The following is a 26,578-nucleotide window of genomic DNA, read 5'->3' on the forward strand; positions in this document are numbered from 1 at the left end:
AGGCCTGCTGACCTACAAGCCTGCAGAGACGACGGGTGACGACAACTACTACCTGCCTGTCTTCAGAGTCGAAAACCTGCAACCAGAGACACATCCAACAGGGACCAGCAACCTCTCAAGCCTCAGAGGACTGCCCTGACCCCGAGGACCAAGAAACTCCCGTGAGCAGCGGCTCTGCTCAACAATCTGCAACAAACTTGCAACTTTCTAGAACTTTAAAGACTTCACATTTCCCACTGGAAGCGTGAGACTTCCCACTCTGCACCCAACGCCTCCGGCTCGAAATCCAGAGAACAAACACCACAGGAAGGACTCCCTGGCAACTGCGACCCCGTGAGTAGCCCTAGACGACCCTGAGGACCCCCACAGCGACACCTGCACAGAGAATCCAGAGGCTCCTCTTGACCGCGACTGCCTGTAACAAGGGACCCGACGCCTGGACCAGAAGGAACCTCACCTCACTGCAGGAGTGACCCCCAGGCGACCCTCTGCCTAGCCCAGGTGGTGGCTGGCCCGAGAAGCCCCCCCCGTGCCCTGCCTGCACCGCTAGAGTGACCCCCTGGTCCCTCCATTGTTTCCTATATGTAGGAAGTTGGCTCTGTATATACTATTTCATAGTAAGAAAGTGTGCACAGAGTCCAAGGGTTCCCCTTAGAGGTAAGATAGTGGCAAAAGTAGATAATTCTAATGCTCTATTTTGTGGTAGTGTGGTCGAGCAGTAGGATTATCAGAGGGTAGTGTTAAGCATTTATTGTACACACACAGGCAATAAATGAGGAACACACACTCAAAAACTTACTCCAGGCCAATAGGTTTTTATATTGAAAAATATATTTTCTTAGTTTATTTTAAGAACCACAGGTTCAAGATTTACAGTAAACACTTTAAATGTAAGGTACTTCACTTAGATACTTTAGGAACTTTGAATAAAAGCAATATCATATACAGTCTTTGTAAAAATGGCAATAAGCTATTTTCAAAGTGGACACAGTGCTAAAATCAACAGTTCCTTGGGGGAGGTAAGTAAAGGTTAGATTAGGAGGTAAGTAAAACACAAGTCTCAGTTCTGGGGCATAAGCAGCCCACCGTTGGGGGTTCAAGGCAATCCCAAAGTACCACACCAGCAGCTCAGAGCCGGTCAGGTGCAGAGGTCAAAGAGGTGCCCAAAACAAATAGGCGCCTATGAAGAATAGGGGTGCTCCGGTTACAGTCTGCCTGCAGGTAAGTACCTGCGTCCTCGGGGGTAGACAAGGGGGGTTTTGTAGAGCACCGGGGGAGACACAAGTAGGCACACAAAACACACCCTCAGCGGCACAGGGGCAGGCGGGTGCAGTGTGCAAAGCAGGCGTTGGGTTTTGTATAGTGTAAGGAAATGCCTCCTTGGCATGGTTACCCCCTAACTTTTTGCCTTTGCTGATAAATTTTTTTAAAAATAAAGAAAATATTGTATGACTTAGGCGGTATGTATCTTAAGACTGCATCTCCATGGACGGTAGCCACACCATCCTTATTGATTTTTATTTGTAAGATGAAGTGCAACTTGGTACGGTGTAATGTAAAGCTCTGAAACTCCAAATGAGGTGCTGTGTGTCTGTGTAGTGTTATTATGCAGTGCCTAGATGTGGCCTTTTCCATTACTGACCTCGGGCATGTTTTATGGGCGTGTGTTCGGTCTTGTGTTTACAAACACCAAAATGGTGCATAGTGCAAAGCACTATATCCAAGTTACCCCCATGTCTGCGGGTTGACATGTAAATGAAGACCTCTGCTAGCCTGGTGTATTTGTGCGTGCTGTATGTCCAGTGCAGATAAGTGTCATGCTCTACAGTAAAACACAAGTCCAACTTAGCTATTATGTCTGTCTTTGTGCTGTATACATTCCATTTTAGACTGACAAATGTGGGCTTATCTGTTTTCTCTGATGTTTGATTTAATGTCCGTGAACTCAAAGCATGCCGGTCTTTCTGTGGATGTGCAGACATAAATTTGCAAACTTTAAAAAAAAAAAAATGAAAAAAAAAAAGCCATGCTGTAACACGCACAGCAGAATCTTACATTATTGCCTTATTCCTCCACAACGTCAGAATGGATTTTCACCAAAGAAAAAGGCACCTCTAAGCTACTATGTCATAAACATTTGTTGACCATTCTGTGAGCTGTTTCGCAGTTACTCAAACTCAAATGTTTGCTGTCGGAAATCCCTTTATGTTAATGACTTAAATCAATTTTTGGACCCACCACAGGTGTCTGTATACTCAAATTTATAGCAGGCTTCTCCAACGAGTATTTTGTGAGCTACTAGTAGCTCTGCAACTACTAATTTGTAGCTCTCCGATTTAGCTCGCTTGAATTAATAAGTGTATACCAAGACGAAAATGGGTGTGTTTTCTGAACTCTTAAGCTCATGTTTGGACAAGAAAGGTTGAATTTCTGAAAAATATTTAAAGTTGATATTTGTTAGATAAAAATCAAAACAGTCTTGGGGCTGTTTATTACTAATATACTTGATTTGATGTTGTGGAGATTGCTGCTATGACTGGATTCCTCACGTTAAAGGCATTCTACATTGACAAGGCATTTTTAGGGTAAAGCCTGTAAGTGCATGCACTAGTGCATGCGGCTAGCATGCGAGACACTGTTGTGTTCAGTAAAGGGCCTGGAGCCAGTCTGTTGCTCACCATTTGTTGGTTTGCGTGGCACTCTTCTTTACAGCTTCGTAATTCGTCAGGGCATGTCTGGCATCATTTCCGTTCCTCTGTGCAGAGTAGCAATCAAGCACTAATTGATTTAAACTTAAATAGTGCCTGTCTGCTGCTCACAATGTGATTGAGGTACTATTTTGTTCTAACTACCAGTGCCCTGCAACCAAAAGGCTTGTGACTGGCAAAGACGTGCCCAGCAGAACAAACAACATTTCAAAGTTTTATTTTTTAAAGCCAACTTTATTTTATTTTGGTAGTTATTTTTTTCTCAGTTTCCTCTAATGTTTTTTTAGTTTTTGCTCGTGGACGCTGTTGTCAAAAGATGGCAATTGTTCAAAATATGCAAGACCTATTGCATTGCAAATGCTTGTTAACATTACTGCCAACAGCTCTGCCTGATGCTATTGGGTGATAATCTTGTGTATGGTGTCCAATAACTAATGTTGTCAGACATGGTTAATGTTACATCTCTAATAATACTAGACGCTTTGGCGGATTTTCACTGAACATAAGTAGCTCTTATTACAGAAAATGTTGGAGACCCTTGATGTACAGTTTATATGCAGATGTACCTGGCAAAATTAATACAGTTTTTGCGTGTAGGAAGACGCAATGACTTTCAAGATAAGCCTTGATTTTTTTTTTTTTTTTTTTTGTTAAACTGTTTATTGGTATTTTCAAAACATTACTTCTCATAATCAGCACAGGTATAGCATGTCATATACAGAATTCAGTAGTATTATTGTCTTCTGGCGTTTATCGCATGGGGACCAAATCTGTTTGATTCATACATTAAGGTCAGTGGAGACACTCAGCATGCATATACCCATGGATCATTACATTGGGGGTGTCACGCCTGAGATCCATTATTCAGCATTTTCTTGGTGTTACCAATCAAACTTTTGAACAAAACTTGTAACAGTTAACATAGTGTCTGAGGAACATTTCTTTGCTGAAGTATGTGGGGGTACTTGAGGTGTGGTGGGGCCCCCTAGTATGGGGGAGTCATCGTCCCTAAACTTTACAGTTTTTGTCAACGTGGTAAGGTCTTTCTAGTTGGGTATGGGGCACGTCCTCAGTTGGCGCGTCAGATTTGGGGTATTGCGCAGCGGTGTATCCCCAGTTGTTCGCACTCATCAGCACCCGTCTGTATTCGTGGAGGGTTCTGTCTTCAGTGTCGGAATGAGGGCATGTCCCCGTCTTGGGCTCTTATCTACTAATGAATTGGTCAGGGTCTGATCAGGTTCTATGCGCCCTCTCCTCCGCTTCCCGACTGTCCTCCCGCTCCTGCATTTCCCACATCTCTAGCACCTCGGCCTATAGCAGTGCAATAGGCTGCACATGTACTCCTCTTGCCTCCTCCCTTTTCAATGCACACATCACCACCTGTGCCCACTTTGTAACATCCCGTTTCAAGTCTACCAGGGTCGGGCATGTGAGGGACTTCCAGGCCATTGCTATCCTGCACCTAGCCAATACCAATGCGAGATCCAAAACCCTATTACCAACTTTACTGGAGGTGGGTCTGGGCTATAACCCTAGTAGACGGAGAGAGGGGCCCGGTGTTGGAGGCCGGTTCAGGACCTCCCCCAATGCTCCCATAGCCTGCCACCAGAACTGCTTCACCCACACGGCACTCCCTTATCATGTGATCAAAGTCCTGGTCAGGTGCATTGCATTTGGAGCATCCCCTGGCCTCCCCGCCGTAAATTGTCCTAAGTCTGTGGGGGGATAAGTACGTTCTGTGGGAATAATTATACTGAGTGTACTTAAAGCGTGAGTTGCGAGACACCTTGTGGGGATGGGCCAGCACCCTCTGCCACTCTGGGTCTGTCACCTCTCCTCTGTGTTGCCTCCCATTTGGTTCTCAGCGATTGCAGAGACCTCAGAGTCAGTTCGTTAAGAGCCCCGTAGAACCAGTGACTAAGTGAGTACCTTCCCCCATTGTCAGTAAGAGCTGGAGTATTTTGTGCACCTCAGGCTCTGCGTTCACCGTACACCACAGATACCTCACATTCAGATACCAATGTTCGATAGGTGAGAAATTACCTCAATGGTTCTCCAATCTCTGCAGCAAGATACTCGAATGGCATTAGGATACCAGTCCTGAGCCATGTCCTCCAGCACCACTGGCTGGAGCTTTCCCGTAGGGATTGGGGGCCTATCACTTGTGCAGCACCAGGTGAGCAGCAGCGGGGGTGGTCAAAGTGCGCCCCAAGTATTCGTGTGTTTGACCTCGGGCTGAGAGACTTGGTGCATACCACCCTTTCTGTTCTACTATGGAGGTGATGAAGGCTTGAGTAATATGAGTAGTCCCTGTCTTGGGGGTGCTGGATTCACCAGACATCTTACATGCCCCAGTGGTTTATCCTATTGGTCAGTTCCTTTGATGTCCTATGTGCCACTGCCCTGGGTAAGGGGGGAGAGAGCAATCCAACTCTGTGTCAGGGGTCCAGTTAAAGTCCCCTCCTACCAGTATCTGTCCCACAGGAAATCTAGCCAATCTGCTTGAGAGGGTGTTCAGGAATGTGACCTGGTCTTGGTTGGCTGCATAAATACAGCCTAGGATGATATGCCTCCTGTGCAGTCTGCCCTCCACTAGTACGTAACGGCCGCCCTGATCTATATCAGTGGCTATGACTTCGAAGGGGACCCCAGCCCGCACCCACACCCATATCAGCGTGCCCCGTGCAAACGCAGAATATGTATTGGCGTACACCTGCCCTCTAAATCTGCATCACAGCCTATCAGCCTTTTGTGTGGTGATATGTGTTTCTTGGAGTAATGCTATGTGGACCCATCTTCTCTTCAGATACGCCAGGATCTTGTGACGTCTAGTGATAGGATAGTCCCCGTACCCCAGATATTCAATGTTTACCTGCTTGTAATCTGACATAACTGTAAATCATGGTAAATGTAAAGTACGTGACTTCCCCAGAGGCAGCTCCTCATCATCCCCCTCCCTTGCTCTCGGTCTCCCTGGATCCTTGTCAGGCCAGCAATATTTGACCTCGCTTGTGCATTTTGGTTACACAACAACAAACCCAAACTCCCACTATCCAGGGCAATCCCGCAACTGCCAGTTGCCCAAACTATGAAGGTTAAACTGAACAAGTGGAACCTATCATGTAGTAATCTTGCCATTAGCTGGTTGGTGGGCGAGAGTCTTGGGGTAGACGTGACCGCTGCAGCCCTTTGAGTTGGGAAAATTTACTTGTTGGGGGCATTTGTATGATCCAAGGTAGTTAGAGATGTATCAGCCCAGTTCGTCCGCGGGCTGGGGGTGGGGGGTGGGTGGGTAACTATCAGGATCTCATCAGTGTGATATCAGTCTGAGTAAATGGAGGGCGCTCGCCAGTCGGACTCTTCTCCGCTAGATTCCCCTGCCGGTCTGGTATTCTGTAACGATGCCGCTGCTTTCAGCACCGCCTTCCTGTCATTGTCACTTTGCGCCAGGGTAGGTCCATTTCTTTGTTGGGGGCAGTCTCGATGCCTACGAGACCTCCTGTGTTTCTGCCGGGGCAGCTTTCCAGTTTCGATGAAGGTGTCGGTGCCCGCTTTGTACGTCTCCAGCCAGGCCCATGCCTCCTCCGGGGTTTGGTAGAAATGTGTGCGGCCGTCTATTATTACCCTCAGTCTAGTTGGGAACAGGAGCAAATACTGGATACCCTCCACCCGGAGCTTTCGATTCACCTCTATGTAGGAGGCCTCTCTGGTCAGTACTTCAGCTGTAAAGTCTGGGAATAGATTCACCATTCCAGTTTCCACCCTAAAAGGTACAGGCTCTCTGGCACGTTGCATCAGTATGTCCCAGTGTTTGTAATGTAGTAATTTTGCCGCCACAGTGTGTAAGGGGGGGGTGGCCTGGGGCCAGTGTTTTTTTCGGTACTTTGTGTACCCTCTCTAACACAAAGGAGGGGGTGAGCTGCCCCTGGGCCACCTCCATCCTCATCCACAGTTCCAGGAAGGACACCATGTTGGTCCTCTCGGCACCCTCCAGAAGACCAGTAATGCGTATGTTATTTTATTTCATTCCGGCCTTCTGCGTCCTCTGTTCATTGCTGCAACCGATGGGCACATCATTCAGTTGTACCATTGGGCTTTTAACTCCTGGTGCTATGGGTTTAAGTCTGTAAGCGTGGTTTCGGTGTTCCCGAAACCTATCGGCCAACTTCAGATGATCGGCTCTCAGCAGTCCTAGTTCAACGGAGGCCTGGCCTGTTTCGTGTTGTTTGGTGTCCTCAGTTACCCCAAGGATCTTATCTACTGGTGGATCGGTCTGCTCCTCCTCCTGTGATCCCCACCCGGCCCGCAGCTCTTCACTAAGCGGTCGGTGGGCAACGGAGAGGACAAGATGGATCCACCTCCTCCCTGATGGGAGTCATCCAGGCCAGGCCACAGCCTCCCTCGGCCCTGACTAGGTCACAGGACCGCGCACGGTCTTGGGCCCCTGCCACATATCACTCAGATCTCTAGGATCGCCTTGTCTCCGGCCTCCTATGCCCCCTTCTCAGGGCCTTCGCTCGGCCGCATCCCCACGGTGTGCCTGTCTAACAGCCGGCATAGGCCCTCCCACCAGCACCTTTCAGTCAGGTGCAGCCGTTGGTACGCTTCCCGAACACTTCGGAAACAAACACGTTCATGCAGTTCCTGCCCTGCACTTGTGTGGGGCAGGATCTGGGCCCCGATGGGGCGTTCAGCATAGGATATTTGTCAGGCCGACGCAGAGCTGTCCGTTCACAGGTCCACCATGTTAGCTGGCCTGGCCTCAGCCCCATAAGTAGCTTTTATTTGGTCATGATGCCATGCTCTTTTCATGTGAATTAGTCACAAAATATTTACTTAGAGCAAAACCCAGATACAAGGGATTAGATTTGTGATATGAGATAAAATTGTGTTGAAGTCTCATAACCATCAGCAAAGCAAAGTTACTTTCCAATGTAAATTCATTGTCATGTGAATATATATATATAAATATATATATATATATATATATATATATATATATATATATATATATATATATATATATATATATGTGCACCCTGGCCCATTACCATGTTATTTTGAAAAATGTGTACTAATAAACATCTTTTATATATGACTACAAATAAGTTATTATACCCTCAGTAGAGCTTAACACTGTTAAAGCCCTCATAAATTCCATTTAGAAAAACCTTTTAAAAGAAAACAAGCAGAGCAGTACTCACAGGGCGTAGTTAGTTATTTTATCACACTGCACTGATATAACTTCTTGTTTTCTAGTTATTGTAAAAAAAAAAAAAAAAAACATAGTTTATAACGACTATACATGGAAAAGAACAGTGCAGCACAAACCATGCATGCAGATTCTCTGGTGGCGCTATGCTGTGTTAACATTGTTCAGGGCGAGTAGGGGCTTCACAACCAACTCGGTGCTTTGCTTCTGGGGAGTCATCTCTTTTCCACACTAAACAATGGTTTATATATATATATATATATATATATATATATATATATATACACACATATATATATATATGTATGTTCTATGGCATCTGTAGCTGCAGATACACATGCTGTGCACATCCCGCCATCTAGTGTTGGGCTCGGAGTGTTACAAGTTGTTTTTCTTCGAAGAAGTCTTTTCGAGTCACGAGATCGAGGGACTCCTCCCCTTTCGGCTCCATTGCGCATGGGCGTCGACTCCATCTTAGATTGTTTTCTTTCCGCCAACGGGTTCGGACGTGTTCCTCTTCGCTCCGTATTTCGGTTCTGAAAGTTAGTTAAATCTCAGAAAATTTGACGGTATTGTTTGTGTTCGGTATCGGGTTAGTTAGAACAGATTGACACTGAATTTTGAAGAGCTGCGGTGGCCCTTCGGTGTTTTCGATTCCCTGGCGGGGCCTGGTCGGCCCGACCTCGTGCGTCATCAAGGCTAATGGAACGGACCCCATTCCGCTTCTGCCCCGAATGCCACAACAAGTATCCTTACACACATCGGCATCTGGTCTGTAATTTGTGTTTGTCTCCCGAACACAAAGAGGATACCTGCGAGGCCTGTCGAGCGTTTCGGTCGAGGAAAACGCTAAGAGACCGGAGAGCAAGAAGACTTCAAATGGCGTCGGCACCGGCAGGACAACAACACTTGGAGGAAGAAGAAACCTTCTCCATCCCGGATTCGGACGAGGCCGAAACCGAACAGACGCCGAAAATTGTGAGTAAAAAACACCCCTGGCCAAAACTCACGGAAAGTACATAAAAGCCCAGGGGACGCCACCGCCAGCAGGCCATGGCTTAACCCGAAAATTAGGTGACCGGCCATCGGCACCGAAAAGGGGCACGCACGTGTCGAAGTCATCCGACTCCGGTCGAGATACCGGCACAGAACAGGCTCGACACTGGGTCAGAGCAATCTCGACATCGAGAGAGCGGCACCGAAACGAGTCGGCACCGAGATATCGGAACACCGAAAGGCAAAAAAGTGTCTTCGGAGCCGAAAAAGAGAGTCGAAAAGGTAGCGATACCGAAACATCAGACTTCGGAGCCGAAACCAAGTTCCTACACCGAGGAACAGGGCCTATCCTCACAGATGCAAGAACACAGATTCGGACAGGAGCTTGAGGCAGGGGAGCCAGATTACACTCAAAGAAGGCTCCACATTCAAAAGGACACAGGAAAAATCAGTACTCTCCCTCCAATCCGAATTAAAAGGAAACTTGCCTTCCAAGAGAAAGACAGGCAACCACAAGCAAAGGTGGCAAAACAAATAACTCCGCCACCATCACCACAGCCATCTCAGGTAGCCACTCCACCAATGATGCAGTCTCCAACTCATACAGGAATGAGTCAAGATGATCCTGATGCATGGGATCTTTATGATGCGCCAGTATCAGATAACAGTCCAGACTGTTATCCAGTGAGACCATCACTACCTGAGGACAGTACCGCCTATACACAGGTGGTGTCAAGAGCAGCCGCGTTTCACAACGTCACCCTGCACGCAGAACCAATTGAAGATGACTTTTTGTTTAATACTCTGTCGTCCACACATAGCCAGTACCAGAGTCTCCCTATGTTACCGGGAATGCTGAAACACTCAAAGCAAGTGTTTCAAGAGCCTATGAAAGGCAGGGCCATCACTCCAAGGTTGGAGAAAAAGTACAAACCTCCACCAACAGACCCTGTGTACATCACGCAGCAATTGACACCGGACTCAGTGGTAGTAGGGGCAGCTCGCAAAAGAGCGAACTCACACACCTCGGGAGATGCACCACCACCCGACAAGGAAAGTCGCAAGTTCGACGCAGCGGGGAAAAGGGTCGCGGCACAAGCAGCCAACCAATGGCGCATTACAAATTCACAGACCTTGCTTGCTAAATATGATAGAGCTCATTGGGGCAAAATGCAACATTTCATAGAACATCTACCCAAAGAGTTCCAAAAGAGTGCACAAGTGGTGGAGGAAGGCCAAAGTATCTCTAACAACCAGATACGGTCGGCAATGGATGCAACAGACACAGCTACAGGGACTGTAAATACAGCCGTCACCATACGGAGACACGCATGGCTACGCACCTCAGGATTGAAGCCGGAAATTCAACAAGCGGTGCTGAATATGCCTTTTAACGGACAGCAGTTGTTTGGGCCGGAGGTGGACACTGCTATCGAGAAACTTAAAAAGGACACAGATACGGCCAAAGCCATGGGCGCACTCTACTCCCCACAGAGCAGAGGCACATTTCAGAAAACACAGTTTAGAGGGGGGTTTCGAGGACAAAACACAGAACCCTCAACCTCACAAACAAGACCCACATACCAGAGCCAGTATCGGAGGGGAAGTTTTCGGGGACAATACAGAGGGGGACAGTTCCCTAAAACTAGAGGGAAGTTCCAAAATCCCAAGACACCGCAAAATAAACAGTGACTTCAGTGTCACAAATCCCCAGCACATAACACCAGTGGGGGGGAGACTAACAAAATTTTACCAAAACTGGGAGGAAATAACAACAGACACGTGGGTCCTAGCCATTATCCAACATGGTTATTGCATAGAATTCCTACAATTCCCTCCAAATGTCCCACCGAAAACACACAACATGTCCAAACAACACATGGACCTACTACAACTGGAGGTACAAGCGTTGTTGCAAAAAGATGCAATAGAACTAGTACCAATTCATCAAAAAGGAACGGGGGTTTACTCCCTGTACTTTCTCATACCCAAAAAAGACAAAACTCTAAGACCCATCCTAGATCTCAGAACACTACACATTTACACCAAATCAGATCACTTTCACATGGTGACACTGCAAGACGTGATCCCATTGCTCAAACAACAAGACTACATGACAACACTAGACCTCAAAGATGCGTATTTCCATATACCCATACATCCTTCCCACAGAAAATACTTGAGGTTTGTAATCCAAGGAGTCCATTACCAGTTCAAAATGTTGCCATTCGGAATAACAACAGCGTCAAGAGTTTTTACAAAATGCCTTGCCGTAGTGGCAGCCCATATCAGAAGACAGCAAATACATGTGTTCCCGTACCTAGACGATTGGTTAATCAAAACCAATACGCAAGAACGGTGTTCACAACACACAAAGTATGTAATAGAAACCCTTCACAAGCTAGGGTTCTCACTCAACTACAACAAATCACACCTACAGCTGTGTCAAATACAACAGTACTTAGGAGCAACAATCAACACAAAAAAAGGGATGGCCCCTCCAAGTCCACAAAGGGTACAGGCATTCCAAAACGTAATACAGGCCATGCACCCAAACCAAAGATTCCAGGTAAAATTAGTAATGAAACTACTAGGCATGATGTCCTCATGCATAGCCATTGTCCCAAACTCAAGATTACACATGCGGCCTTTACAACAGTGCCTAGCATCACAAGGGTCACAAGCACAGGGTCAACGTCAAGATCTAGTGCTGATAGACCGCCAAACATACACCTCGCTTCAATGGTGGAATACTATAAATTTAAACAAAGGGCGGCCTTTCCAAGACCCAGTGCCTTAATACGTAATCACAACGGATGCTTCCATGGTAGGGTGAGGAGCACATCTCAACCAACACAGAATCCAAGGACAATGGGACACTCAGCAGAGACCGCTTCACATAAATCACTTAGAACTACTAACAGTATTTCTAGCATTGAAAGCATTTCAACCAATAATAACCCACAAACACATTCTTGTCAAAACAGACAACATGACAACAATGTATTATCTGAACAAACAGGGAGGGACACACTCAACACAATTGTGTCTCTTAGCTCAAAAGATATGGCATTGGGCGATTCACAACCACATTCGCCTAATAGCGCAGTTCATACCAGGAATTCAAAATCAGTTAGCTGACAATCTCTCTCGGGAACATCAACAGATCCACGAATGGGAAATTCATCCCCAAATACTAGAAACTTACTTCCAAAGACGGGGAACACCGCAAATAGACCTATTTGCAACAAAAGAAAACGCAAAATGCCAAAACTTCGCATCCAGGTACCCACAGGCTCACTCTCAAGGCAATGCGTTAGGGATGAGTTGGTCAGGGATATTTGCATACGCTTTTCCCCCTCTCCCACTCCTTCCGTATCTAGTAAACAAACTGAGTCAAAACAAACTCATACTAATAGCACCAACTTGGGCACGACAACCTTGGCACACAACACTACTAGACCTCTCAGTAGTGCCTCATATCAAACTGCCAAACAGACCAGACCTGTTAACTCAACACAAACAACAGATCAGACACCCGAATCCAACATCGCTCAGTCTAGCAATTTGGCTCCTGAAATCTTAGAATTCGGACACCTAGACCTTACACAGGAATGCATGAAGGTCATAAAGCAAGCTACAAAACCAACCACAAGACATTGCTACGCAAATAAGTGCAAAAGATTTGTTTATTACTGCCATAATAATCAAATTCAACCATTACACGCATCTGCTAAAAACATTGTAAGCTACCTACTACACTTACAAAAGTCCAAGTTAGCTTTTTCATCCATTAAAATACATCTAACTGCAATTTCGGCTTATCTGCAAATTACGCACTCAACGTCATTATTCAGAATCCCAGTCATAAAAGCAGTTATGGAGGGTCTAAAAAGGATTATTCCACCAAGACCACCACCAGTTCCTTCGTGGAACCTCAACATCGTATTAACATGAGATACAGTACTTAACATGGAAAGTAGCCTTTCTAATAGCTATCACATCTCTCAGAAGAGTAAGTGAAATTCAAGCCTTTACCATACAAGAACCCTTTATACAAATACAGAAACATAAAGTAGTTCTACGCACAAATCCTAAATTCTTACCTAAAGTCATATCACCGTTCCACTTAAATCAAACTGTGGAACTCCCAGTGTTCTTTCCAGAACCAGATTCTGTAGCTGAGAGAGCATTACATACATTAAACATCAAAAGGGCACTAATGTACTACATTGATAGAACCAAACAAATTCGAAAAACAAAACAATTATTTGTTGCTTTCCAAAAACCTCATACAGGGAATCCAATATCCAAACAAGGCATTGCCAGATGGATAGTTAAATGTATTCAAACCTGTTATATAAAAGCAAAAAGAGAACTGCCTATTACACCAAAGGCACACTCCACTAGAAAGAAAGGTGCTACCATGGACTTTCTAGGAAACTTACCAATAACTGAAATCTGTAAGGCAGCCACATGGTCTACGCCTCATACATTTTCCAAGCATTACTGCGTGGATGTGTTAACACAGCAAGCCACAGTAGGACAAGCAGTATTACGGACATTATTTCAAACAACTACAACTCCTACAGGCTGAGCCACCGCTTTTTGGGGAGATAACTGCTTACTAGTCTATGCACAGCATGTGTATCTGCAGCTACACATGCCATCCCCAGTGTACATCTGTTCGTGGCATGAGACGCTGCAGATTCACATGCGCCCTCCCACCTCCCCGGGAGCCTGTAGCCGTTTTAAGTTGACAAATAATTAATCTTGTACATTTGTAAATTTTTAAATATATCACTTTTAGCTACATTATGTACATACATACCTACTCCATTGCATGGGCACATCTAGTATACTCACAACTCCTACCTCACCCTCTGCGGGGAAAACAATCTAAGATGGAGTCGACGCCCATGCGTAATGGAGCCGAAAGGGGAGGAGTCCCTCGATCTCGTGACTCGAAAAGACTTCTTCGAAGAAAAACAACTTGTAACACTCCGAGCCCAACACTAGATGGCGGGATGTGCACAGCATGTGAATCTGCAGCGTCTCATGCCACGAATAGATGTACACTGGGTAAGTGACAGTTTCCATATATATATATATATATATATGTTCAATGGCATGCATAGCTGCAGATACACATGCTTTTTGCGTAAGTCCGCCACCTAGTGTTGGGCTCGGAGTGTTACAAGTTGTTTTTCTTCTAAGAAGCTTTTTCGCGTCACAAGATCGCGCGACTCCTTTCGGTGATAGTGTGCATGGGCATCAAGTCCTTTGTTAGATTGATAGAGATTTTCTTTCTGCCGTTGGGTTCGGACGTGTTTCCTCTCGCTCTGGTAGATCTCGGTTTGGTACTATCTGAACTTCTCTTTCTTCTCTAAACGTCAGTATCTTTTTTAATTCGCAGTTTCTCACTTATATTCAATCCGATTGTATCGTCGGGTCGATTAAATGCCCTTTCGGCTGACCACACCCTTCTTGGGCCTACTTCGACTCGTGGTTGTCAAATGAAGTCAGGCTGATGGATTGGACTCTGTTTTGCTTTTGCCCTCAGTGTCACGCCAAGTTCCCATACACTGACCAACACTGTGTGCAACTTCTGCCTCTGTCCCGATAACAAGGAGGAAAGCTGTGAAGCGTGTGATCCTTCCATTCCAAGAAAACTCTGTTGATCGAAGAGTGCGTTGGTTAGCGATGACATTGAAGTCGTCGGAACAAACGCCTGACATTTTCGGAGAGGAAAAAGCTCAGACTGCATTTTCTATCACAGATTCTGATTCTTACAGACCGTACGATGGGGACAGCCAATCGATTCCTGCGGCGCAGTACGTCAGCACATCAGCCCCTTCCCATCACCAAAAACCATTAAAAAAGACATCAGCACTAGTCTTGGGTTCACCACTGCTTTCCGGCCATGGTCAGACCCGAAAAATACATTCTGATGACCAACCCTCGGGTTCGGCACTGAAAAAGACCAAAGTGCATTTGGTGTCGACCGAACAGTGTTCCACGTCTGCTTCGGGATCAAGTTGAAGAGTGCACCTCGGAGCCGAAACACCCATCTTCCACCTTGGAGATGAAACACCCATCATCCATTTCGGAGCCGAGAAAACTACCATCCATTTTCTAGTCAACATTCTCAGCCTGATTAAAACATTCGGTCTCTAAACTTTCAGAGCTAAAACCTGTGGGAGGAAAATATGCTCCAACTACAGAGGAGTCTTCAGAAATAAGGCCCATATTTGAAGTGATGGGCGCTAAGCAGCACAAAATCCAGATCCATAAAGATATTGTAGGATTATTGCTGCTCCTCCTTCTACAACTAAAATGAAATTAACTTTCCAAGAAACTTTAGAAGCTGGGCCTACACATGCAAAATTATTCAAGGACAGTTAGAAATCAAGGGCAGTGCATGAGCCTTCACTACCACATTCTCATTTGTTTCCTGCTTCTCCACCACCTGATACCACCACCACCACCACCTTCACCTTCACAATTTTCTCCACAATCTCCTGTTTCTTCACATGGGGATCAGTTGAGTGACCCAGACCCTATTCCATCCAGTGATCTTGATTTATACCCCGCTAGGCCATCTCCACCTGGAGACACCACTGCCTATAATCAGGTCATTGCCAGGGCAGCTGCCTATCACAGTGTGCAGTTGCATTCAGATCCCACACAGGATTTTTTATTTAACACACTATCCTCTATGCACAAGGAATATCAATGCCAACCAATGCTCCCAGGCATGCTTAAACATGCAGATGACATTTTTATGGAGCCAGTCAAGGCTGGGGTTATTACACCAAGGTTGGACAAAAACAAAATACAAAGCTGCACCTTCAGATCCACTCTTCATCACACAATTGCCACCTGACTGTATTGTTGTTGTCTGCAGCAAGGAAAAGAGCAAATAGTCAGTCCACAGGGGATGATCCTCCCCCAGATAAAGAAAGCCCCAACATTGCAGCAGGGAAGAGCGTGGCAACTCAAGCTGCTAATCACTGGAGAATTGCCAACTCTCAGGCTCTTTTAGCCAGCTATAATAGAGATCATTTGGATGCGATGGAGGAGTTCTTACAATACCTTCCACGAACACCAAAAAAGGCACAGTAGGTAGTTACAAAGGGTCAGGCTATCTCCAACAACCAAATTAGATCTGCCCTAGATGCAGCAGACACCTCAGCAAGGGGAATTAACACTAGTGTGGTTATCAGAAGGCATGCCTGGTTGAAAACTTCAGGATTTAAACCTGAGATACAACAGGTAGTACTCAGTATGCCTTTTGACAAACAACACTTATTCTGCCCAGAGGTGGATACCACCATAGAAGAATTGAAAAAAGACTGAGACAGCTAAGGCTATGGGTGCTCTTTAAGCTACACCTGCTCAAGGTACTTTTCGTAGGCCCCAGTTCAAAGATTGAGAGGAGACGCGTACTCGCGTCGTGTATGCTTCGTGCACAGTCAACGCTGATACGGCTTTTCAAAGTTGGAGCTTGATACAGAAGATGGTTATATCTGTCCACGGCTTGATACTTGACGTAAGATTACAGATTTAGTTACCGTATCTTCAATAACGGTTGGCCAATATGAACTTTTCGAGACTGGTTTGAACAAAAGCCCTGAAGAAGTCATTCGGGAATTCGAAGAAGTTTTCCCTTGACGAAACACGTGTTGGCTGAAATGTTGTCATCAGGCTGCAGTGATTACACCAAAATTTAATTGCAGCACCACGGAAGGACTTTCATTTGTTATACTCTCCATTTTTGTTTGATTCGATTTGGCTATAATTAAACGATTAGGCCACATTTGTATTACTACGGTTAAATACCTGTCTAACATGACAAAGCCAACTTAAATTAAATTTTGATTGTGTTCTCTTTTTACAAATATTGTTCTGTGATGAGAGAGATGCCACACATTGTTGTCTTCTATCTGCTTGGTTTTTAACCTTTGAGGGGTTGGGTGTTTCCCCTGTGTAGGCACCTTTCATTGTTGAATATTAACTTGCTTGATAGAGGATCCCGAGCGCCTACTCAACCCTAATTCAACACCCTATTCTTGAGACCCAGTTCAAAGGTGGTTTTAAACCATGAGCATCAGAGCCCTCTACATCCCAACCAAAACAAGGACAACAATATTACACCAGAAGGTCTTTCACAGTATCCTACAAGGGAAACCTCTTTTGCGGTAGAGGTAAATCCACCACCACAAGAGGTGCCTCCACCTCAAATAAACAGTGACTTTCTGTGCATCCCCACACACAGTATGCATATCCTGTGGGAGCAAGACTGGAAAATTTCCATCAACAATGGCACAACGTTGCATCAGATTGATGAGTGCTGTCAATTATCCAAAATGGTTATCGCCCAGGACTCATATCTACTCCACCAAACATTCCCCCTCATAAAGGCTTTCTCTGGAACACCTAAATTAATTACAACAAGTACAATCACTTCTACTCAAGGGTGCAATAGAAGTAGTACCTATATCCCAACAAAGGACATGAGTATATTCTCTATACTTCCTTATACCAAAAAAGGATGGTACTCTCAGGCCAATCTTGGATCTCAGACCACTCAATCATTACATCCTGTCAGAGCATTTCCACATGGTCACTCTTCAGGACTTCATTCCCCTGCTACAGAAATAAGACTTCGTGACAGCATTAGATCTAAAAGATGCTTACTTTAACATTCCCATACATCCAGCACATTGCACATTTCTAAAATTTGTGATAGCAGGCAAGCACTACCAGTACAATGCATCTGCCCAGTGCACCGTTCCAGGTCTAGGGCCTTGGCGAAGAGGTCAACTACACAGGTACCCACTGATTCTACATCATGTTGCAGTCTCTGAGGGAGGCAGGCAGATCTTCTTTGGTGAGAGACATGGTGTCGCACATAGGGGCCACTGGCGAGGGGTCCCAATCCTCCGCTGGTGAGAACTAGCTAGATATTCTGTTGAGCTGTTGCCTCTTCAGTGGCATAGAGACTGTGGGTCCCATCAAGTGATACAACTTGGTGGCGAGGAAGTGGATCAGTTCGGCACTGTCCCAGCACTGTAGGGAGCCCTCACAGACTGGCAGGCTCACCCTGGGTGCAGATCTGACCTTGGCTTTTGTGCTTGTGCCCACCAGGCGCTCTGTTATCGGTGCCTGGCCCCACTCTCTTAGACTTGTGTCATAGGGACCCCCAAAGTGAGGTCATCCATTCTTCAATGCCATCTGCACAAGTTTAGTCACCATCAGCCAGTCCCTCACCTGCTGGCCCCTCCACTGGAAGGGAGTGCTTTACTAGGCAGCCATGAGCGTGCTTTGTTTCTCGCTGACCCCTGCTCCCTGGTGAAAATGATTCAGCTCTACAGTCTGTGGTTTACCTGCACTATATAGCTATAGGGCGTAGTGGCCCATCTAATTGGCTGTACCCTTGGTACTTATGTATGTTGGTGGCTGCCTCTCAATTATTCCCCGGTTCCACCGCTTCATAAGTGGGGCTTCTTTGTTCTTGTGCAGATTTGCAATGTTCTTGACAGCCAAGGTATGTTTTACACCTGTTTAGGGGCCATGTGCTTCTGGCTTGATCTTGCGCTTTGCCTCGTGGCCTGTCTGCCATGTCAGGGTCAAGCACTCTGAAATGCACTTTGCGGAACTCAGTGGTTATGTGCTAAATCACAGCTGAAGGAGACCGAAGGCAGGGACACTCATGCTATGCCCTGTTTTCCCATTTTTGACATTGGGGGCTTCCCTTAGGCTGAAGGATTCTGTGCCAGGCCGGTTGTGCCTCCATTTTAAAATCATACACGTTTCAAGGCCTACAGCAGTGTCTCAATAGCCACTAAATTGGGGGTGGGGCACCACCCACAAGTCTTTCTACCCCCGCAGCTTGTCACACTCTCGTCCTCGCAGCATCTCCCCAAATGATCCACAAATATCGGACGGGCCTGCGGGTGCTTTGTGACAGTGTAACTACACCTATTGGGGCCTGTGGGGGCTGGGAATTATGTCCCCACTCCCCCTTCACAACCAGCTTCTAGGTTGTTGGAGCCTTAACAGAGGGGTGGGGTGGGGCATATGCTGCAGCGGGCATCCTTCTGTTGTATCCCTGAGTGTGGACTCCTAAGTGAGGTTGACCCACTGCCATTTCACCTCAGACGGCCAGTGCACAATCTACTGGGGTCCTCCACATCGGGGTTTAAGAGTGCTCCCCATTGACCCCCCACCCAGGGCTTCATTTCTACTCCCCGGACCACATGGTAGTCCCCAGGAACCTTTTGGTTTCGGTAGTTAACTTTGTGCTTTGATGTTACTTTTAACTGCGTTGCGGTGGAGCCTCAGTGGATTACGTCCACTTGGCCATCTTGTTTGGCCCCTCTCCCTCTGTTTAGTTTTATTAGTAAACATTTAGTGGTAATTGCAGTTGAAAATGTGGTGTCTGTGTTGGCAGTGTGCTACCATGCCAAGCATACTGCACTATACGCCAGTCCAGTCTACTCCACTCTGACTCTCCACTTTATGCCCTCCACTTCACGCCCCTCCACTCCATGCCACTCTGCTCTACCCCATGACAATCTGTGCAACTCCTCTGTACTCCATGCAACTTTACTCCATGACACTGCACTACTCTGCTCTACTCCACTCTCGGGCCCCTTCCACTCTCCATCCCCTTTCACTCTCCATCCCCATTCACTCTCCATGCCCTTCACTCCACTCCTACTCCACTCTCCGCCACTTCCACACACTTCTACTCTAGTCCTTTCTCCAACATTCTGCTTCACCACTCCCTTCCATGCCACTCTCCTCCACTCTGCCATTCCACTCCCAACCACGCCCGCCTCTTCACTTTATGCTCCTCCCCTCTATGCCACTCCTTTCCCCCTATGCCACTCCTCTCCCTTCTACGTCACTCCTCTCCACTCTGCGTCGCTCCTCTCCCCGCCACTCCTCTCCACTTTGCGTCACTCCTCTCCATTCTACACCACTTTACTTCATGACACTGTAGCCCACTCTACTTAACTCCACTCTACTCCATTCTGCACCACTCTACTCCATTATTTGCCACTCTACACCAATCTGCGACACTCTGCCACTCCATGACACACTTCTCCACAACACTCCTCTCTGCAACACTCCTCCAATTAACTCTGACAATCTACTCCATTCTATGGCACCCAACTCTACGATATGACACACTATTCCAATTAACTGACACTCTGCTCCATTTTCCTCCACTCTGTGTCACTCTCCTCTACGCAACTAACAACTAGCCATGCTGAACAGCAGTTAAATGTGGTGTGCAACATGGCTGAAGAACATTGACAAAGCTAATAGTTCTGTCATGGGTGAAAACTATTGGCTTTGCTAATGCTTGTTTAAAAGGCATAACTCTCTGTACCTACTGAACAGATTTATAACAATTCAATAAAGCACACTTTCTGAGTAATATTTTACACTACTTTCAGTTTACTGTCAATCAGTTCAGCTTTCTTTGCTCAATCTTTCCGCAAATATTCCTATGGGGATTCCTGCAGAGTTTTGCCTTTGAAGGAGTGGCAGTATCATGAATCTGTGATGGAATTTGGTGGCGGACACACAGTTTAGGCTTGATTGACAACATTGAAGATCCTGGTGTGGCCTAAAGAGACTTTGATTCTGTCCTGAAATTGGGTGGCAAGTTGCTCCAGGAACTGGCAAGGCATGTCATAGGAAAATTATTCAGTGAAAGTGAAGTTTCTACATAGGATGGATAAGGGGGAAAAGAATTGAAAGAGTGGAAAGATGGAGTTCTCTAAATAGATTTGTCATGCTGTCCAGACAGGAAATAGGGAGTAGGGTCCATAACACTGGAGTGCTATAAACACTTTTGTGACAGATATTATTACCCAAACGCCAGACTGGATCCAGAGAACTTTGTAGCTGTACTCTTGTGCACCAACATGTGGTGTTTTGCAACTCTGGGCTGACAGCATACTACTACAGAAGTGACAGAGTAGAGCACAAATATCCCGCATATGTGCACACTGACATTGATTCCTTTCTTTCAGCGCCTCCCAATGCAGATCCAGGGCTCCGCTTCAAATGTCGCCTCTTCCCAGAGCTCCGTACCTTTTTCACAGTGTACCAAGGGGGGGGGGGGGAAATAACATGATTCAAGCCATGCGGTGACTGCAGGAAGCAGATGTCAGTCACAGTTCCGCACTTGATTTGATGACTAGGACACTAACCCTTTATAAGCAAAGCTGTTGGACGTCCTTTTTTCTTGCTTTGTTTATAGCTCAGCAAGGCCTTGCAGTAAACATGGTGAAAGGTTGTTTGTCATCCTTTTCAGCCTTTTTATGACCAACCATCCTTGTTTAAATCACCTTTTGTTATGAGATTTATTTGAAGTTTGACACACTTTCCTTTCCCCCGCCTCACCCCACAAACACACACACGCAATGTGATACCACAGTAAGACCTTAACTTGGTATTGACAGTGCTCATATGTGCACCTTTCAAGCCACTACCTACTTTCTTGTTGCTTCTCACGGCCTTGATGACTGTCTTACTCATAGTGATTACATCAGCTCATTGCAAGAGGGAATTGCAGGCATGTTTACTTCATCCTTCCTCAATCTCCTTTTTTTCTGGAAAAATTGGTGCTGAGGATTTGGGTGGTCTTCTTACGGAAAGTCTTGATTTTTTTCTCCATATTGAACAATCAATCATTCTACTAGTTTGTTCTTTGCTCCCCCGGTTGAACCCCAAAAGGGCTTTACGTTTTTTCATTAATCGCACCAAAAACCATTGAGTAGACAATCAACTTTTTGTTGGTATTTCTGGATCGGGACGGCTGTGCAGAAGACTATGTCGAGGTAGATTGTTCTCTGCAAGAATTATCCTCTGGAAGGTTTGAGAGCTCATTCCACCAGGGCCAACGCCATTACCACAGCACTGACGTGAAGGGTCCCTGTGCTTGATATGTCAGGCTTCCTTGTGGGTGTATATATTCACAAAACACTACTGTCTTGACAACCAGGTCCAGTGGGAAGGGCACTTCAACTGCTCGGCTTTGCAGGCCTTTGTTCTGAGCCCACTCCACAGACCCTCTACCTTTTGGTTTGTTTGTAAAGTGAGTAATCTGTGTTTAGGAGTCTCCATCAGAAGAACAAGTTACTTATCTTCTGTAACACTCTTTCAGCTTTCATTGTGACTCCTCCCCCACTTTTGGATTTGAGGACATGGAGTTGTATAAAGGTGCCAGCCCTGCCTGCTGATGTCAGTTCCTCTTTTTCTCCATCCTACGATCGCGATCAGGAGTTTAGTTGCTAAAGTGTTCAGCATTTTTTTCACTGCAGCTGGTTACAGTGGCGCTGACCTCCAGATTCTGCTTCAACTCCAGTAGCAGATGCAGACATTTTGCAACCTGGGCTTGACCTGTGATGCACTACTCCAAAACCAAGCCTCCTCTCCAGTTTGAAGATCTTTTCTACGGACGCCTTGTCTCAAAGGTTGTATTACAGAAGGAAGAAGGCAGTCTTTGGTTCAGGCTCTGAAAAATGTTTCCTTCAACGAAAATGAAGCAGCAGACCATTTGGCCCCTTTCAACACACTGATACTGACACTCTGTCTAGATTTTCAGAATGCCAATGGCATATATGTTTACCCTGAAATACAGTTGAATTCTCCCTTGGGGGGCCCCATAGGAGAACGTGCTTCTTTTGCTGTGATGGGACATAGTCACAGAGGTGCTGGAAGACTTAACAGTTACTTGGAGTAGTTACTGTAGCCAATCTTTTTGAGTTTTTACAACCTGGGCCTTTGACTTCGCAGCCCCAACTACCATATAACAGCCTTAACTGAGTCCCTCATGGTGTCCTGGTCCAAACATTGTTGAGCTCTGCTAGTAAGCTTGTCTGGTGTACACTAACATAAGCTCACACTTTATGACCCTACCTTCCTGACACTGAAAGCCACCTCCAGAGTTCAGGTTCTATTAGAACAGTCCACATTCCCCACTGCTCCATTTGACAATGAGCCATAAAGGTTAGATGTTATTGGCAAAATGGTTTTCTCTTCAGTGAGCTTAGGTCTCCGCTAACTGAATGCAGTTTGAGCCACTAGATTCAGCAGTGAAATGTGCTGAGATTTATCATGGACTCTACGGATTGTGTGGCTTAGGCCACAGGTACCAGCTTCATTAGATTTTCCTGAGATATCCAGGCTTTGCTTATGGACATTCCCTTTGATGGAACCAGAATATTTGATGAGCAGGCAGACTCCGCACTGGAGCTACTAAGGAACAGCTGTGTTGGAGATTCTTTGCCTCACCCATCAATTTTAGTACTGAAATTTCTGTGGATGTTCGTGGTGCCTTGCCCATCGCCAGTGGAAGCCCTCTCAGCCTGTTCAGGTACCCATTCAGCATTTTCATAGCCACAGTGGGAGGGGCCATGGTAGACACTGTGGCTACAAGCAGATCCAGTAGTTCTCTTTGTATACAGCTAGTACTGCTGCCACTGATAAACCTCTTTAGTTTTCCTCCCAGTGACCCATTTAGGCAATTAGAGTGTGGGATTCAGAATTGACTTCTCGTCTGTTGTTCCATGTCTTCAGGCCAGTAGGTCCTTCTGATTATTTGAATTGGTTACACTCTTCCCTTTTTCAGACGCTCCTTCCTAACTTTACTTCAGTTTATTCTCAGCCACTATTCTATCTTGGGAAGTAAAGTTATGTCCATTTTGGGCATGAGGTCCAGAGAGGCACGGGCTGTTACTAGTGGTAGTTTATTGTTCACAAGAAAGAGTGGACAGAGGCTAATTTTAAACAAAAGAAAATCTTGCATAGAGCTTTGTTTTTGAGTCAGTAGATTCTAGATTAAAAGAACGTAGAAGTTGAAAGGTATCTCTATACTTACGGTGCAGTATGATCAGGATCAAAGTTCCTCTAAGTAGTTGGAGTGGTCAAACATAACCTTTTACTAAATTAATTAGGCCTTTTTCCGAAACTCGAACGGAGCATGTGACTTTACCAATGTCTGGCACATATGTAGTTCATCTATATGTGCTCATCCTCTTTGTAAGCATTACTGTTTGAGTGCTATGTGCAGAGGCAATATGCCTTTCATCTGAAAGTATTTTACAGCATATATCCTTATAGTCAAGATCATACCTTGTTACCTCATCCTGACAACCTTTCTATACAGGTTGATCTGTTTCCCCAAGTTTTGGAATGAGAATGAACAAGACTGCAGGAAAGATTATACATTACTCTTATGTCATTACTGATTAGCAACACTTATTCACCATCCTCTCTCAAACCTTAACATGGACTTATTACTAGACGGCAGTAATTGTGGGTGCGCTTAATGGTGAAATGTGTATATCATTAAAGAACCCATGTGTTTTAATGAAGAGCATCTGAAGCAGTTTCTAAAGCCAGCAGGTGAAGACAACAATTCCCATATCTTTTAAAATGAGGAAAGCGTAAGGATGGATTAATAGCCTTATTTAGGGGTTTGGCAGCTCACCCACCAAACCGTTGAACCATTGTTACACTGACAACAGTTGTTTTTTCACACTGTTTTCTCCCCAAAATAGCTCCTGCGTCTCTTGAATACATTGCAGTAGCAGCTCTGAGCGAAACGACATGAGACCTGCAGTTCCATGTTGACAGTCACCTACGTTTCGAGGAGAATAGACCCCAAGAGCATGAGTCCAACTGCAGGACTGAAATAATTAATGGTTTTAGTGGTGGTCCCTGAAGGAAGGTCCACGGGTGGGAATGAAGTTGAAAAAGCCACCATTAATTAGGTATCTCCTGCTGCCCAATTCTAGTTGGTGCTAGACCACATACACAATGTCATGATGGCAAAGCTGGTGGTAGCTCTGCCATTGAGAACACTACTTTTCCTCTGTATTCTAAATGAAGCTACAGAACACAAATGTGGTAAGGCTTGCTGTAGCATGATTTGGGCAAGTGTACCATAAGAGCCCACCTCCAAAGAGACACTGCATTAGCGTAACCATGTTGGTAACTGTTAATATTTTCTTGTTTGCTTTACAAAGGCAGTTTAAGCAAATGTATTTAAGCCCTAGGGAGGATTAAATTGCAGTTTGAACGTATATCAATTAGGGCACAGTGCCCACCATTGCATTTTGAAAATGGCATACTGCGGTTATTAATTTTGAGGTGACGGGTGGGAGAGTGACTGTCACTTTGCCTCCTCTGTTGTTAGGGTCTGATGAAGTGGAGTTCTTTATTCTACGATTAAGAGCCATGGTACTTCATCTAGAAAGTCTGATTGCTTGTTAATTTCCTGAGAAAAGCATTTTTAGAGTGAAATTTTCAACTCTATGGTATTTAAAATATGTTAACAAAAAATAGCAACACTGAGCTCTATCATACAGAATTGTTAGGGGTTGTTTAGAGTTTGGCGGATTTGGAATGTCAGCCAAAAATGGGTAAATGTCCTATATGCCTTTTTAATAGTGTATACTCATACATCCACCCATGTTTACACTTTGAATGAGAAGGCTGAGCCAAAGTATTTAAAAAAAAAAAAGGAGTATTTACAAATGCACCCAAATGTTTGCCTCTGATGATCTTCTTTTAAGTTAGAAATTCTTTGGTTGTGCTAACTGGCTATTACTATTGATGATTGTTTCAAAGATGCACCATTATTGTGTAAGACTAGGCAAATAAAAGTGTTCATACATTGAAATATGTTGAATTTTACTTTGGAAAGTTGCACTCGTGACAGAATAATCGAAAACGTCTCCTTGTGGCTTGATAGAGTGAATTGGTTTTGATCATTAAGACATTAGTTACATTTTTTTTCTTTTGACTCTATTTAGAAATTTACTGGGACAAACTTAAATCAGATATGATTAACGAGCAAGCAGCAGATGAGCAACGTAAGTGGAACACATTTTTGGACTAAAGTTTATTCGCAGTAGTGTAGTCGACCGACCTTGAGACAGGGACAAATTCTGAAGAGCCCCTTTACACCTTACCTTACGCTTTAAGTGTTGAGTATCCAAGACAAGGTAACCATTAATCATGTTCTTGTCTTAACCATATCTCAATTTATAGAGTAGTAATATAGAGAAATATCATGGATCAACTTTTAAATCCTGCCAGTTGTATGTTCAAGTCTGAAAGGTTTTGGAACATGATATGAAGTAATTTCAAAGGCATTGTTTTATAGCCTAACATATTTATCATGTCCTGGGAATTGTTAACCGTTTAACAACAGAATCACTAAAATGTGAAAAAAGAACTAACATTGTTTAACCTTTTGGGGCAGTTACTCGCTTTTTGCTAGAGTAGTGTAAGATCACGTGTAAAACTTGTAAATATACACCAAATATTTTTGTTATCAGTGGTGTAGCAGTGTAAATAACATGAATATCTACTACTCAAACGAAGTTGTATCTGTAAAGTATATAAAACAAAAAAGCAAGTAATGAGAAATGATTTCTTCTTCTTGGCATTCTCTGATTTTCATGCACAGCACATTGTACGAGTATATGTAGAATCATCGAAACAATTTTTAAATTTACAATTTCCTGTATGAAAATAATTCAATAAAGACAACATGCTTATTTAAAAAATTAAGAATCAAGTTTAACTAAATCAGTCATAAAGTAGATTTGACCGAAACACCACTCGT

The 26,578-nt window shown here is 44.9% G+C and overlaps 1 protein-coding gene across 15 annotated transcripts in view; it reads left to right on the forward strand.

Moving 5' to 3' along the window:
- SON (SON DNA and RNA binding protein) overlaps window positions 1-26,578 on the forward strand; it is a 519,974-nt gene that overhangs the window by 327,168 nt on the left and 166,228 nt on the right. For 2 of the 15 annotated variants that reach the window (XM_069202483.1, XM_069202482.1), the window contains exon 9: window positions 25,761-25,820. The exons of the other annotated variants lie outside the window; for them this stretch is intronic. In XM_069202483.1, coding sequence (XP_069058584.1) covers window positions 25,761-25,793 — 33 coding nt within the window. In that variant the 3' untranslated portion in view covers window positions 25,794-25,820. The remainder of the gene's footprint in view (window positions 1-25,760; window positions 25,821-26,578) is intronic. 15 annotated transcript variants of the gene reach the window in all.

The sequence above is a fragment of the Pleurodeles waltl genome, chromosome 8, assembly GCF_031143425.1.
Source record: "Pleurodeles waltl isolate 20211129_DDA chromosome 8, aPleWal1.hap1.20221129, whole genome shotgun sequence".
Classification (NCBI taxonomy): domain Eukaryota; kingdom Metazoa; phylum Chordata; class Amphibia; order Caudata; family Salamandridae; genus Pleurodeles; species Pleurodeles waltl.